We start from the raw sequence: 16,023 nt of genomic DNA on the forward strand, positions 1-16,023 counted from the left end.
TAAACCACAGAGCTAAATGTTTTCAAATAAGAACCCTTAGTTGTGAAAAGTGGAAGTTAGTCACATAGTCATATCCGACTCTGCAATCCCACGGACTGTAGCCTGCCCAGTTCCTCTGTCCATGGAATTCTCCAGGCAAGAATACTGGAGTAGGTTGCCATTTCCTTCTCCAGGAGATCTTCCCAACCCAGAAATCAAACCCGGGTCTCCTGCATTGCAGGCAGGTTCTTTACCAACTGAGCCACTAGGGAAGCATCACCTAATCTTTTCTTTAACGGTCAAATGTATTGGCTCCCTTAGGAGAGTTAGGGCAAGTATGTGTGTCCATTAAGCCTTAGGAAAACACGCAATCTGATAGCTTCCAAGAATCCCAAACCAAATACAGAATTTTTCCGAACTGGAATTAGCTCAAATTATGTAGTCCGTGCAACAGGTGAGTTCAGATCGAGTCTGTAAATATTGTACATGGTGCCATAACCTTTGGTCTATAACAGAACTTGAATTCAAACTCAGTTTGACTCCAGTTTCATTGCTTTTGTTGTTGTATAACATTATCTCTAGACTGTATTTCCAAATTTCAATTATTTGAATGGATCCAGGAGGCAAACTAACATGGTGCTGTAAGAACCTGAGCTCTAAAGAGTATTTCCAAATTGAGGAGTTGAGAACGATCTCACATTTGAGGAGTGTAATGACAGAGAGAAGAGAGTATACAATATACCAACGTGTTGATGCAGAGAAGTGCAAGGCTTCTTCAGGAAGCGAGTGATCCAATTGGCCAACACATGGGATTTGGGGGAGGATAAAAATTAAATGTAATTAATTGCAAAAACTGATTGTGATCTTGTAAATAATCTTTATTCTAAAAGGATTATCTGGTCTTTGGGGGAAGTTAATATTTATCTTTTTTTAAGTTGCAGACCCCAGCCTCTTTTGCACAAAGTGTTCAGGAACTAACAATTGCTCTCCAGCGGACTGGAGATCCAGCAAACTTGAATCGACTAAGACCCCATTTGGAGCTATTAGCAAACATTGACCCTAGTCCAGGTAAATCCAGGGGGAATTAATGGACTATCCTATATGTGCCTTAGTACTATTCAGTGATTCTTTTGTCTTTTGTTAAATTTCTCTAGAATTTCCCAGAGTGGTAATTCTGAATCTCTTACGTAGTAGTTAAGTTTCTGGTCCTGATCTTGTCTGTCTGTTTGTTACTTCAACTAATATTTATTTAATACTTTTTAATTTATTTTTACTTTTCACCAGGAAAATAGATTCTTTCTGGGATCCTTTATGTTTCTTCCCTGTCTCATCACAACATTGTGCTATATTTTTACCATTTTCATCTCTTTTGACAAAACTCCAGTTTTGTGGGTTTTTTTGTTTTTTTTTTTTTCATTTTTTTCTGTATACTATGTCCTTAGTTGCATTTTTTTGGTTCCAAGTTTCCCTTCTCCACCATAATCTTGTTCCATCACATATCTTCTTTTGCGTGTCTAATTTGTCAAGCCATTTCCTGTTCCTTCTCCTTAACCTGAAAATCAACCAAGCTTCATTTTTCACCTGATACTTAAATCTTGGGTGTGTTAGCTTATATGCTACTGTCTTTGTGTTTATTCCTACTACTGAACTAAAAACTTTTAATATTTACTAGTAATTTCCTAGTTTCTAATTCCAAAGGCTTCTTAAATTACTTGTCTTCAGCATTTGGTAATGTTGTCGACTACTTTCTTGATAAACTGTCTTGGTACCTTATCTTTCTGTAGTCTTAGGATTCTCTTCTGGCCTGTCTGAATGCTAGTTCTGTCTTATTTTGTTCACTTTGTCTGCTCTTTCCTCTCTTGCCCCCTGAAGAGTAGGCTGCTTGTGTTCTTGGAATTTTGCTTTCTCTACACTCTCTGTTGAAGATGTTTGTCATTCATTATCAGCATCAGGTATTATTCCTTCACAGATAATAGACTCCCAAATACCTCTGTCACTATTATCTGTTCATCACTCCAGACATACTTTCCCAAATGCTTTCTGAGATTCTACATCCTCTCTGCTCAGTGTTTCAGAGCAAACTCATCTTCACGTGATACTTGCTCTTCTTCCTGTGTTCCCTTTCTCAATAAATGACCTGATTCTCTGAGGTATGCAAGCTTAAAACCTGAGTCTTTTGTCTTACCGAATATCTTTTCCTTTCACTTGCTCTACACCCCATTTCAGACAAGATTTGTCTGTTCTTTCACAGTATCTCTCTAACCCATAGATTAATACTGCTTCAATGAGTGCCTCATTCCTTTTCCTGAAACTAAATGCCTTTCATTCTCCTCTACTCTTTTGATTCTTCTAATCTTATATGCTTACTGCTGCAAAATAAATCACATCTCTGATTTTAATACTCAAACTTTTAGTGACATGCATTGCCTGTAGAATAAGGCTTGGAACACTTGACCATGACATTTCAGAGTAGTAAATTTATTACCAAAGTTGCTTAATCAAATCAGTTTAGATCTATTTTTATTTTTTTATTTTTTGGCCATGCTGCACAGCATTCAGGATCTTAGTTCCCTGACTAGAGAGTGAACCTGGGCCCCCTGCAGTAGAAGCCCATAGTCCTAACCACTGGACTGCCAGGGATTCTAAGATCTATTTTTAGAACACAGTGATTTTATTTTTCCCCCCACTGCTGTGCTTTGAACATTCTGAGCAATCAAAAGATCACTTCATAAGCTCACTACTTCATCAGTCACCAATATGTCTACATCAGTCTGAGCCAATATATTCTACTCCTTCCTTGTGTGACAGTGGATAAACCATACTTCTAGCTAAGGCTACCCTCTTTCCTTATGTATCAATATCATCTTGTCAAGTATATCCTTCCAGTAGCCTCTGTTTCTTATGTCATCAGTTTTCCTTCTCTATAGAGTAGCTCTGTCAACATACAAACATTTTATCATTCTTTTCATCAAAATCCACTTTTGACATCATTTGCCATCTACCTACAACTCCAATTCTATACTTTTTATAGCACTCTCTTGAACACACTCCAATCAGACATTTATCTCTACCACTCAATCAAAGTGGCTTTTCTCAAGGTCACAAGTGACTTCCATGCAGCTAATTCCAAATATCAATTCTTGATTCTCTTTGTGTTTGACCTGTTAGCCTTTAACATAGTTGTTTACTCTCTACTCCTTGTACCACTCTTTTCACTTCTAGGCCACTGTACTCTCCTAGTTTTCTTCTTACTACATTGAAATCTCCTTCTCGGCCTCTTTTGCTGATTTCTTCTTCTCTCCATAACCTCTAAACTTTTTTTCTTTTTCCCCCCCATATTTTCTAACCTTTGATGTGCATCTGGAATTTAATCCTTGTGTCTCTTCTCTTTTCTATTTATACTCTTTCCCTAGATAATCTCATCTAGTCTCACAGCTTTAGATTTTATTTGTATGACTCACAAACTTGGTATATTTCATCAGTTCTGAGGCTCACATTTTTTCAGATTTTAGTATTTCTGAAATTGGGCTGCATTTGTATAATCAGTGACATGTAATAATTAGCAATTTTTTTTTATTTTGGTAGCACATAAAATGATTATACATATTATAGTTGATGGTGTTTTAAAAATCTGTATAACTTAGTATTTACAGCCTAGACTTTCTTCTTAAATTCTTTTGTATATCTACCTGCCTGTTATCCAATAGTTCTACTTGAAAATCTAATAATTATAAGAGTAGTCTGTCTAAAAGTGAGTTCCAGCCCATATCCTCCAGCCACCCACCCATCATTCCTTTTAGTGGCAACTCCATTCTTCCATTTCCTCAGGCCAAATACCTTGGAGATATCATTAACTCATCTTTCTCTCGTAAGGTACATCTGATCTTTGAGCATACCGCATAGGGTCTACCTTTAAAATCTGTTCAGAATCCATCTACTTATCACCTCTCTACTACCTCCCTCTTCTATCTTCATGGATGATGGAATAGCCTCCTGTTGTCTGTCTGGTTTTAACATAGGAACCAGAGTGATTCTATTACCCCTTTGCTCAAAAACTCCAGTGGTTTCCATCACTCAATACAAGCCAGTCTTTTCTATGATCTACCAGACCTCACAATGATCTGGTCTTCCTTTACCTCTCTCCTACTTCTTTTACTCTTTTCCCACTGCATTCATTCCAAATTTCACCTCCATTAACATGTCATACTCCCATATTAGGGCCTTTGTACTTATTCTTCTCTCTTCTTGGAATGTTTTTCTCCCCATATATCGTAGTAGATCCACAAGGCACACTCAAACCCTACTTTTGAGTCTCTAATCAAATGTGACCTTCTCAAGGAGCCCTTTACAGGCAACCTTGTCTAAAATTTTACACATACCTGTTCCACTCCCTTTCTTTGCATTATTTATTCAACTCATCATTCTCTAGATAATTTGTGTTTTGATTATTTATCTTATGTATTGTCTGGCTTTTCTCCTTGAATAGAATAAGGATTTTTGTTTTGATATCTACTGCTTCTTGAGCAACTTGAATAATACCTGAAACTTTGTAGGTATTCAGTAAAATACTTTGTGTATGACTGTTCTCTTTACTTTCTCTGTGCCTTTATCCTTTTTTCCTGATGAAGTTCCATGTGTCTTTCAAAGCGTAGTTCAAATGCCATCACCCAGAAGTTTTTCAGTGTTCCAACAGGAAGTCATTTATACATATGCATTCTTGCTTCATTTTGTATTTCTTTTAGAGAACATTTCATATGTAGCTTTGTAATTAATTTTTCCTTTAGGAAATGACAGCACTTACTAAATGAAGAGTGTGTATAGCACAGCTGCTTTATATAATGGCTCTTCTATTAAACTTTTTAAGCATTCTGTTTACCAGTACTTGACTTATACAAAATTTCAAAATAGACATTACAATTTGGCTTGACTATAGGCAGTTCACAATTACATTTGATCCAAAGTGTGTTGGTCTGTACTATACTCTCATTTTTTTAGGTGCAAACATTTAAAAACTAAAACTTTTTACATAAAAATCTGAAATTTCAGTTTTCCCTGGGAAACAGAAGTGTATCTGAAAGTGTCATCCTTGCATCTTCACATAACAGCAGTCAGCTAAAGTTGAGTAGTCACCGTAACCTTAGCTGGGAGACATACTCTTTAACACAGTCTCCGTCACCTTTTTTTTTTTAAAGTACTTTATTTCTTAGGAATTTATTTTTTACTCTATTTTTCAGTGATTCTAATATGAGTTTTTTTTTTTTTAATTGGAGAATAATTGCTTTACAATGTTGTGTTGAGTTTCTGCCATACAACAACGTCAGTCAGCCATAAGTATACATATATCCTCTCTGTCTTGAACCTCCCTCCTATCTCTCACCCACCCCACCCCACCCCACCCCTCTAGGTCATCACAGAGCACCAGGCCTGTTACTCTTTATTGTTATTTCCAACAATAGGGTCTGATGACAGTTGCTGTTTATTATCTGTCATATTTCATTCCTGTATGTTACCTTCACACTCTCTGTAGTTATTTTAGATTGCAGCCCCTACTTTAAAAGGATATATTTATTTCTTTAAAATGATGTTTAGGTGAATAAGCTATTTCATGAATAGCTGTATAAAACTTAGCTTAATTCCACTGAAGGGCTGACACTCCTTTACTAATTTAGTATTGGGCAGAACTTTGAAAAACATAGTTTGAAAAAAAATTTTTTATTTGTTGTATAGATGCTCCTTCTCCTACTTGGGAACAGCTAGAAAATGGGTTGGTTGCTGTGCGTACAGTGGTACATGGGCTGGTTGATTATATCCAGAATCACAGCAAAAAAGGAACAGATCAACAGCAGGTAAGGGAGGTGTTTGAAATTTAAAAGTAAGCTACTGTGGTTATCCTTACAGATAAAAATTAACCCAATAAGACGACGAGAATATTTTTAGACTCTGTAAAGACTAGAAATTAAAATTAAAAATCTATTTTTAACTCCCTATTCCATTAGACATCAAGAAAAATGTAACAAAAATAATAAGGTTTATAGAGAATGGTTAGCAGCCAGTTTACTGGATTAGCCTAGTAATTTTGTCTGACGGCATTGAAATTAAGTAATCCTTGCTGGCCTGATGTCGTGCTGGAGTCACTTCACATTGGATATAGCAGCATTTGATTCCATGTTAAAGGTCATTCCAGTTATATAAACTTATTCTTTTCGTGGCTACTATTGCTTTCTGTTTGATTATAAGTATTACTTTCTAGTGCTAATGCTGTATTTCTCCAGTACTGTTCACATATTTTGTAAATGCTTTTTCTCTATTACTATTTAAATATTTTTCATTCATAATGTCTCTTATGCCAGTGGGACAAATTTTCCTCAGATATTTTTTAATGGAATATATGGCAGTAAAATATAATAGCCTATGTTATGGCTGGAATTTTAAATTTTACTCCCAAAGATTTCATTTCACCCTCAGAATTTATGTTAGGTTCACTTTATCTTTTATTTTGCCATAGGAAGCTTGAGAAATTAAAACTTTGTTATTAATTTATCTGGCTCAGGTAAATATTAACAATTTCTTTAAAATTAAGAAATATTAAAAGTGTCCTGCTAAGTCGAATAGTACACATATGCTTTCCCAATCTAAGATCAGAACTTTATTTTATGATTAAGACATTTAGAAAAATTAATGTTAAAATTTAGTTAAAATTACTTTTTAACTCCCTGTTACAAAAATAATATTAACTTTTAAGTTCTTCCCATGTTTTGTAGTATGTTATAAAGGAACATAATTGTAAGCATAGTTACATTGAACACTATCCAAATCAACTATTAAAAGACAGGTTAAGTATTTGAAGGTCCTAAACTCCAGGGGTTTGCTTGTCCACTGTACAATGTTGGAGGGAAGATCATAGAGCCCTCATGAGATTGAATCAAGAATTTATGTGATGTTACATGTTTGATAGTTAATATCAACATAGAAAAATCAGAGCTACATTTTTTAAGTAATTTATTTTTGGACTCTCTAAGACCTCAGACAGGATAATGTTCCAGCACTTTTGCTCTGAGTAGTCTAGGTAAGTGTATAAGTTAGTCTGAGTTATTCATCTGGATTGTTCTTTAAATAGTGACACAAAATTTACATTATTTTAAATAGCTAATGTTTAATTTTGATCTTAGCCTCCACAGCATAGCAAATATAAAACATACATGTGTCGAGACATGAAGCAGAGAGGAGGATGCCCTCGGGGGGCCAGCTGTACATTTGCACACTCACAGGAGGAACTGGAAAAGTAAGTTTGAAAGTCATCAGACTCAACCTTCCAATAATTTGTTAGAGAATAATTTGCTGCCATTGAGAAATAGGAAGAAATGTATTTGCATTCCCTTTGATGAATAGGAAATGTTTGGAAAGTAATACAAAACTTTAAAAAAAGAAAAGCAAATCAGTTTCCTTACCTTTCATTACATTGTGCCTACAAATGGAAAACTACTTATGGTTAACTAAATCTAGAAGTGAGTCATTTTCATTACCCCCTCCCCCAAATTAAAAGTCTCAGAATTTTCATCAGCTTTAACTGATTGAACTTAACTAATTGAAAATTGCATTTCCAGTGGAAAATTTTGCCCTTTGTCTATCAAGAAAATATTTACTGCCAGGCTCATTTTTACAGATTCTTTCAAATTTCAAGGACCAGATAATTTCAATGATTTTAAATCTCCAGCACAGAGTAAAAAGAAAGGAAAAACCTCTTAATTGTTTTATAAAACCCGTGTAACACTGACACTAAATTTGACGAAGATAGCACAATTAAAGAAAGCTACAGATTCATCTCACTTGATATTTTTTAAATCCCAACTATTACAACTTGGAATTCAGTACATTAAAATAGACACCATTACAAAGGTGCAAAGGTAGCACAGTATAATTACCGTAGGTTAGAGAAGAAGGGTTTTGTAACCATGTGATCATAGCCAAAGATACCAAAAGGCATTTGAATAATATTTGATGTCCATCAAGGTTCCTTGGTAGAACAAAAATATCATAGATATTTTCCCAACATGATAATTATATCTCAAGTCAAGAGCCAGATGCTTACTTGGTATTAGTTTATTATATACAGTCCTTTTTCAGACAAGACTCAGGGAAATTTTTCTGCTAGTAAAAAGTGTTACTTAACATTCCAGAAGTTGTAGTTAATGTATGTAAGCAAGAGAATAAAATATCCAAAATCATTAAATGGGAAAATTCAAGAGAAATGCTAGAATCAAAAGAACCAATAATTTAGTAAGTAGCAAATCAAAAAAATGAATTGCTTTCATATAAACTAAAAAGGGAAACATAACCAGTTAAAAATTAAGGTGACATTAACATCCCTTTTGCATTAACAACAAAAAATGTTAAACACCAAATAATCTAATAAATACCCAGGATCTATATTGAATTGAATTAGTAAACTACCTAGGAACATAAGAGTTGACTAAATGAAGCATACTGTGTTCTTGGATGAGACTTGGCATTATTTTTTTAAATAAAATAAAGAGGTTTTATTTTCTCTTAAACAGTAAATTCAGTGAAATCTCAGAATCTTAACAGGATGATTTTTAGGCCCTAACAAATTCGTTCATTTGGAAGAAGAAAGTTGCCAATAACCAGGAAATTCTGAGGGAAAAAGTCTTCAGTGGGGACTAGACTAATAACTATTAATATTAACCTGTTTTATGAAGCTAAAGTATAAAAACTGTGATATTAGCATAGGAATAGATAGACCAATGAAATACAGTAGAAAATCTAGAAAGAATTCCAGATACATATAGGAACTCAGCAATGTGAAAAAAAGTGACATTTCACATCAATATCAAAAAAATATGATGATGAAACAACTCTATTTGAAAAATAATTAGGGCTGGATTCTTAACCTTTACACCAAAATGAATTATAAATTTCTCAGAGATTTAAATATTTAGGAGAAAATTATAGAGTACTTAGAGATTTTTGTTGTTGTTACATTATCTTATGTAGGAAAGGATTTTTTTTAATATAATTTTATTTATTTATTTTTGATTGCACTGGGTCTTCATTGCTGCATGGGCTTTTCTCTAGTTGTGGTGAGTGGAGACTACTCTAGTTGCAGTGCACAGGCTTCTCATTTATGTGGCTTCTCTTGTTTGCGGAGCATGGGCTCCAGAGCACTCAGGCTTCAGTAGTTGCAGCTCCGAGGCTCTAGAGCACAGGCTCAGTAACTGTGGCACCCAGGTTTTGTTTCCCCGTGGCATGTGGGATCTTCCTGGACTAGGGATCAAACCTGTGTCTCCTGCATTGGCAGGTGGATTCTTTACCACTACACTGGCAGGGAAGCCCAGGAAAGGATTTTTGAAGAATGACACCTGCATGCATAAAGAAGATGAATAAATTTGATTAAATGAAAGTTAAAAATTAAGATAATGGCTCAAATACCACAAAAGTAAGAAGGAAAAGTGGTGGTGAAATGACATGATACCTGTAACACAAAATGATCTCCTACAAATCTATAAGAAAGAGAAGAACCAGTAGATACATGGATCAGACATGTAAACAATTCACCAAAGAAACACAAATGGCCAGCAAACATGTGAAACTATGTTCTGCTGCTGCTGCTGCTAAGTCGCTTCAGTCGTGTCCGACTCTGTGCGACCCCACAGACGGCAGCCCAGCAGGCTCCCCCGTCCCTGGGGTTCTCCAGGCAAGAACACTGGAGTGGGTTGCCATTTCCTTCTCCAGTGCATGAAACTGAAAAGTGAAAGTGAAGTCGCTCAGTCGTATCCAACTCTTAGCGACCCCATGGACTGCGGCCCACAAGGCTCCTCCGTCCATGGGATTTTCCAGGCAAGAGTACTGGAGTGGGGTGCCATTGCCTTCTCCGATGTTCAGTTTCACTAATTGTTAAAGAAATGCAAATTAAAACATAATTTTTTTTTTTAACTGTCAGAGGCTGAGACTAGCCAATGTTTAATAAGATATTGAAAAAAAGCCTTTTTTTTTAAAAAAAAATCAGTAGGAGTTATAATAGCTTTGGACATTATAAGAATTTCTAATATGCATACATTAGACTTAGTAATTCTGCTTTTGGTTATTTACACAGGTGTGAAGTATATGTATATAATTTTCTGTTACCACATTGTTTTAATAGCAAAAATTAGGGGCAACCTAAAGTATACTGACATAAAGGAATAGTTAAGATTTTGAAGTAGAGGAAAAAATTTACTAAGCAGTCATCAGTTAAGTTCAGTTCAGTTGCTCAGTCGTGTCTGACTCTTTGCCATATATAACCCTATTTCTGTAAATAATAATCTTATAAATGTAAGAATATTAAACTAGTGCATAGAGTGGAAAAATCTGTATTATATATCAAACTCTTAACAGTAGTTACTGTTGATGGGTGATCCCTCCCCAACCCCTACTCCAAAGTTTGTCTATGTGTGTCTATATATATACAGACATATATATATATATATATATATATATACACACACACACACACACAAGTTTCCAAGATGATAGCTAGAGCCATTGTTTCAAGAGAATTTCTAGAAAGTAATATGCTCAGAATCTTTTCCTTTTGTATCTTAAATACATTTTATTTCTTAATTTTTGCTTCCACAATTTTGGTTTTTGTTGTGCACCTTTGCTTTTTCTATAGATTTCGTAAAATGAACAAACGCCTGGTTCCTAGAAGACCCCTGAGTGCCTCTTTGGGTCAACTTAATGAGGTGGGCCTGCCTTCAACAGCTATCCTTCCGGAAGAAGGGGCAGTGGATCTGCCTAGCAGAAAAACCCCTGCTCTGCCGAATGGGATTGTATCAGCAGGGAATGCAGTAACACAACTGATTCCACGAGGGACAGACCCCAGCTACGAATCCAGTCTGAAACCAGGAAAGATCGATCACTTGAGCAGTAGTGCCCCTGGGTCCCCTCCTGACTTGTACGTTGTTTTTACTAACTTTTATTTAAAGTTTCTTTATTGACATAAAGTAGAAGGAAGAAAGAATAATCAGTGTTTTGTTTGGGGGAGGGGAAAACCCTTAACTGGAGGGCTCTATTCTGTTGTTTTTTATTTCTATTTCATGTGCCAGTGATTTTTTGAGAAACAGTATAGGTGACATAAGATCAAAGTTTGCAAGATTTCTGGAAAACAATGGTTATTGGAAGAAACCTGTTTCCCAAATTTTGGCAATTTTTTTAAACATGTAACAGTTTGTATACATTTAGAAATGTTTTTAAGACCTTAAACTTGACATGCAGACTCTTGCTCCCCTAGGCTAGAATCAGTCCCTAAGAGTATTTCTACCTTGCCTGTTAATCCGCATCCTGTACCTCCAAGAGGACCAACAGAGCTGCCCCCTATGCCTGTCACTAAACCTCTTCAGATGGTGGCGCGAGGTTCTCAGCTCTATCCAGCACAGCAGGCTGATGTTTATTACCAGGATCCTCGAGGAGCCGCTCCGCCGTTCGAATCAGCACCTTATCAGCAGGGTAATGATCTTTCATTTATGTCACTCACTTTTCTTAGGAGTTGGAAGAATGATTTCAAGTAAGAGTGACCATATTTTCAGTAATCTCCTCAAAAAAATGCTTTTTTTTAATACTTGGGAAAAAACTGAAGTTATATGATCAGCTAAATAATATGAAACAAATGAAGTAGCAAAGCTAGGAAAACCAGTTTACCCTAACTGCTAGAAGCAGTTGTATATTAAAAGTGTTTACATATTTATGGAAATAAGTCCTTCAAGTAGACAATGGAAATTTGCTGAGGCACAATATATATTTTCCTGACAAAAGTTTTCTTCAAGCATGAGAAAAGAATATAATATTATGGTGAATATAAATTAAACACACATGGTACATTTTTTCCTTTCAGTTGTCATGTAATATTTTTTTCTAGGTCCTGTAATATACATGAGAAAATGCAAGTACGTACTTCTAGAGAGTTCATAGTATAGAATCAATATTATAAAGAATAGAAAACTATATGCATGTTTGAAATGAGGTGTTCACTTGTGGTGGTGAATATTACTGTGGTAGAAATTAACTGCAAGACTCAAGGAAGATCATTGAGAACTTGAGGACTCAAAAGACTCAGGAAGAATGCCCTAAATAGAGGTTTTGGGAATAGAAAGGAAAATTTACAAATGGATTGTAAAGATGAGAGTCTAGAGTCAAGGAGGAGTAAGACTATTGTTAATCCAGGTGTGACTTGAGGTCTGGACTAATGTGGTGAGAAAATAGGAAGCAGGTATTTGAGAAAACAGACATAGCCAATTTTAATGGTAATACTAGGTATGGAGAATGAGTTTTCACATAATGTAATTCATGTTAAAAAAAAATAAACAATGAAGAAAATACATATAGGAAGCTTCTGTCCTGATTGCCAACAGAGGAGCTCATCAGTTGAGGCAAATGTCTTGAAATTGGGAAGCTACTGCCACAACTATTGGGTCGGGAACTCTAGGAGACTTTCCTGGCAGTCCAATGGTTGAGATTCCATGTTTCCACTGCAGAGGACACGGGTTCAGTCCCTGATTGGGGAACTAAGAGCCTACGTGCCTTTCAGCATGGCCAAAAAAATAACTCTAGAGTTATGCAGTTAGCCACTCTATCTGTACCAGCAGAATGGATCTTTTGAGGGCCATATCTCTTTCCAGTTAACTCAGTCTCACATTCTAAACTTATGCAAATGAAAGATTTGTGGAACCTAAGCTTCAGGAAAATATAGTTCTTTTGCTTTCCAGTGTTTGCAGTATATTAGGCACACCAGAAAGATGATCAGAGAATCGAGAGAGCCAGTTTACTGTTGTAGACTGTGAATAGGTTGGTGTTTTCAATAATTTGGAAGGAGAATTTTTGCTTGATATTTTTCATAAATCTAGCCTGACTACATACCTAAGCAGAGGGGAAAACATCTAAAAAATGAGTGGATTTTTGATTCTTTGCTGTTGAAATATTTTAAAAGGAAAAGTCTTACATAGAAAAATAGATTGGCTGATTGTTGCTTTCGGTTGCTCTTTTGTACTGTACAGGTATGTACTATGCTCCACCTCCACAATGTGTGTCTCGTTTTGTCCGACCTCCACCATCTGCTCCTGAACCTGGTGCTCCCTACTTGGATCATTATCCACCATACCTCCAAGATCGTGTAGTAAACTCACAGTATGGCACACAGCCACAACAGTACCCTCCTATGTACCCACCACACTATGATGGCCGTCGAGTATACCCAGCTCAGTCTTATGCAAGAGAGGAGATTTTCCGAGAAAGTCCTATACCCATTGAGATTCCACCTGCAGCAGTGCCACCCTATGTACCAGAACCCAGAGAAAGATACCAACAAATGGAAGGTTACTATCCAGTGGCTGCACACCCAACTCAGATCAGACCTTCATACAACAGAGTATGCTGAGTTCTTTTATTTATTATTAATGTAGATTTAATTAGACTATTGCTTACAGCGATTTTCTGTTTAACCTTTTACCATGGTAATAAACCTTTGATCAGTTAATTCTTTTAAAAGAAAGCAACTTTTGTCACCTTTTCATAATCTTCATAGATTTAGGTTTTATTTATTTTTTGACTATTAAAAGGGAAATAAATTACTGCCCCACTCCCACTAACCCATCTTAGTTTCTGAAAATGTTAGATGGTTTTATTAATGTTTCTAGATTCATTTAGAAAGTATGGTCTCTGACAAAGAAAAAGAAACTTATATTTAGGTCTTTGGGAAGTCCTGAGAACTTTTAGGGGTTTTGTTTTGTTTTATTAAGTCTTGCTATTTCCAGATGTTAAGATGAGTATCAGTTCAGTTCAGTCGCTCAGTTGTGTCCGACTCTTTGCGGTCCCATGAATCACAGCAGATGAGTATACAGGCTAGTTATTCAAAATGTGTGCTAAGTGAATCATTGTGTCCTGAAATTCTTTTTCAATTTATACTCATCTTTTCACTTCCAGGAGCCTCCGTACAGTCGGCTTCCGCCTCCTCCCCAGCCCCATCCTAGTCTAGATGAGTTACATCGAAGACGAAAGGAAATAATGGCACAGCTAGAAGAAAGGAAGGTTATCTCTCCACCTCCTTTTGCACCTTCACCAACATTGCCTTCTGCCTTCCATCAAGAGGAAGTAAGCCTGTGACTTTTTAGTCTCATTTATCAAATTTTCCTTTATCAGCGGTTTAAGTAATCTTCACCCTTCCCAAGATCATGAAGATATTTTTATGTTTTCTTCTGAAAGGTTTATTATTATTATTTTGATCTGTAATCCATCTAGAATTGATTTTTGTATATAATATCATAATCTGGTCATAGTCAAGTGACTGTATATGTTTCAGTTTTATTAATCTATTTCTCTGTCCTTCTACCAACATCACACTGTCTTCATGTGGTGATGTGTGTTTTCCAGTTTTGGTCTTCAGGTTTATCTTTGCTGTTCTTTGTCCTTGGAAATTCCAAACATACTTTAGAATCAGCATGTGGATGTCCACAGAAATATCTGCTGCAGTTTTTATTAGAATTACATCGAATCTCTGGATCTGCACAACCCACTATGCTAACCACTAGCCATATATGGATAATGATACCTAAATTAAGCCTAATCTGAGTTCCCTGGTGCTATAAGCATAAAACATATATTGGATTTGAAGATTTAGTACCCCCTCAAAAATATTTCAGTCAGTCAGTCAGTTCAGTCGCTCAGTTGTGTCTGACTGCGACCCCGTGAATTGCAGCACGCCAGGCCTCCCTGTCCATCACCAACTCCCGGAGTTCAGTCAGACTCACATCCATTGAGTCAGTGTTGCCATCCAGCCATCTCATCCTCTGTTGTCCCCTTCTCCTCAGTAATACATTTATATTAATTTATATAGTCTATATAGTAATTATGATTATATGTAATATATATTAATTACATGTTAAAATTATACTACTTTGGATTATTAAGTTAAATAAAAGGTATTGTTAAAATTATTTAACAATTTAACCTCTTCTCCAGGGGATCTTCCCCTCCCAGGGATTGAACCTGGGTCTCCTTTGTTGCAGGCAAATTCTTTACTGTCTGAGCTACCAGAAAAGTCCCCTTTTCACTTTGGATTATTAAATGTATTGTTAAAATGAATTTTATATTTTTATTTTTTAATGTGCCTATTAAAAAATTTTACATATGTGAGTCAGTTATATTTTTCACTGGACAGTGTTGCTTTAGATCCATTTGAGGAGAAGTAACATCTTTCTAGTAGTGAGTCTCTACGAATATGGTATACTCTCCATTTTCTTGAATATTCTTTAATTTCTCTCAATAATGTCCTACCTTGTATGGTTTTCAGTGTCTTTCACATCTTTCATTAAACTTATTACTAGAAAACTAATGTTTTTGAAGATGTTTTAAATGGAATCCTTTTTGAAGTTTCATATTCTCTTTGTTCTTATTACAGAAAAATTAAGTAGATTTTTATGAATTTGATCCTTGTGTTCAGCAGCTTTGGTAGATTTCCCTATTAATTCTTGTATTTGTTAGTGGATTCTTTTGGATTTTTGTGTTCTCTATGAATGGTGACCATTTTGCTTTCTCCTTTTCTAAAGTATTTTCTTTTTCTTATTAGTTATGTAAGCTAGATCTCCAGTGTAATATTAGAAAGAGAGATGATGATAGATTTTCTTATTTCTGGTCTTTGAGCAAATGAAACTTCTAACAGTTTAACGTTATGATGTTTGCTGTCAGCTTTTTCATAGGTAATCTTTATCAGATTAATAAAGTTTCCTTGTATTTCTAGTTTTAGACTATTTTTATAACTGAGACATGTCTAAGTTTTGTTGAACTCAATAGCGAGGAAAGCAGTAGGATGATAAGGTTAATTCAAATACAAGAGACAGGTTAATATAGGTAGTAAAAGGCAGAAAAACACTGAAATAGAGTTACTAGAATAAACTGTTGAATAGTTGAATAAACTAGAGAGTAATAAACAATAATTTCAAGGTTATCAGTATTTCAACAAGACAATGCTAAAAGTTATTATGAGTATTATCTTACTAT

General features: G+C 35.4%; 1 protein-coding gene across 9 annotated transcripts in view; it reads left to right on the forward strand.

Annotated features, from left to right (window-relative positions):
- Nucleotides 1–16,023, forward strand: part of RC3H1 (ring finger and CCCH-type domains 1) — a 75,744-nt gene that overhangs the window by 42,031 nt on the left and 17,690 nt on the right. For 5 of the 9 annotated variants that reach the window (XM_086343701.1, XM_086343700.1, XM_086343706.1 and 2 more), the window contains 7 exons: nt 915–1,047; nt 5,707–5,825; nt 7,149–7,261; nt 10,649–10,930; nt 11,267–11,481; nt 13,026–13,396; nt 13,951–14,118. In XM_086343701.1, the coding sequence (XP_086199827.1) occupies nt 915–1,047; nt 5,707–5,825; nt 7,149–7,261; nt 10,649–10,930; nt 11,267–11,481; nt 13,026–13,396; nt 13,951–14,118 (1,401 nt within the window). The remainder of the gene's footprint in view (nt 1–914; nt 1,048–5,706; nt 5,826–7,148; nt 7,262–10,648; nt 10,931–11,266; nt 11,482–13,025; nt 13,397–13,950; nt 14,119–16,023) is intronic. The other 4 variants (XM_086343705.1, XM_086343708.1, XM_086343704.1 and 1 more) reach the window with 1 other exon arrangement.

The sequence above is a fragment of the Bos grunniens genome, chromosome 16 (genome assembly GCF_055505025.1).
Source record: "Bos grunniens cultivar Pamir isolate PY7600 chromosome 16, Bosgru_T2T1.0, whole genome shotgun sequence".
NCBI classification, from domain to species: Eukaryota; Metazoa; Chordata; class Mammalia; order Artiodactyla; family Bovidae; genus Bos; species Bos grunniens.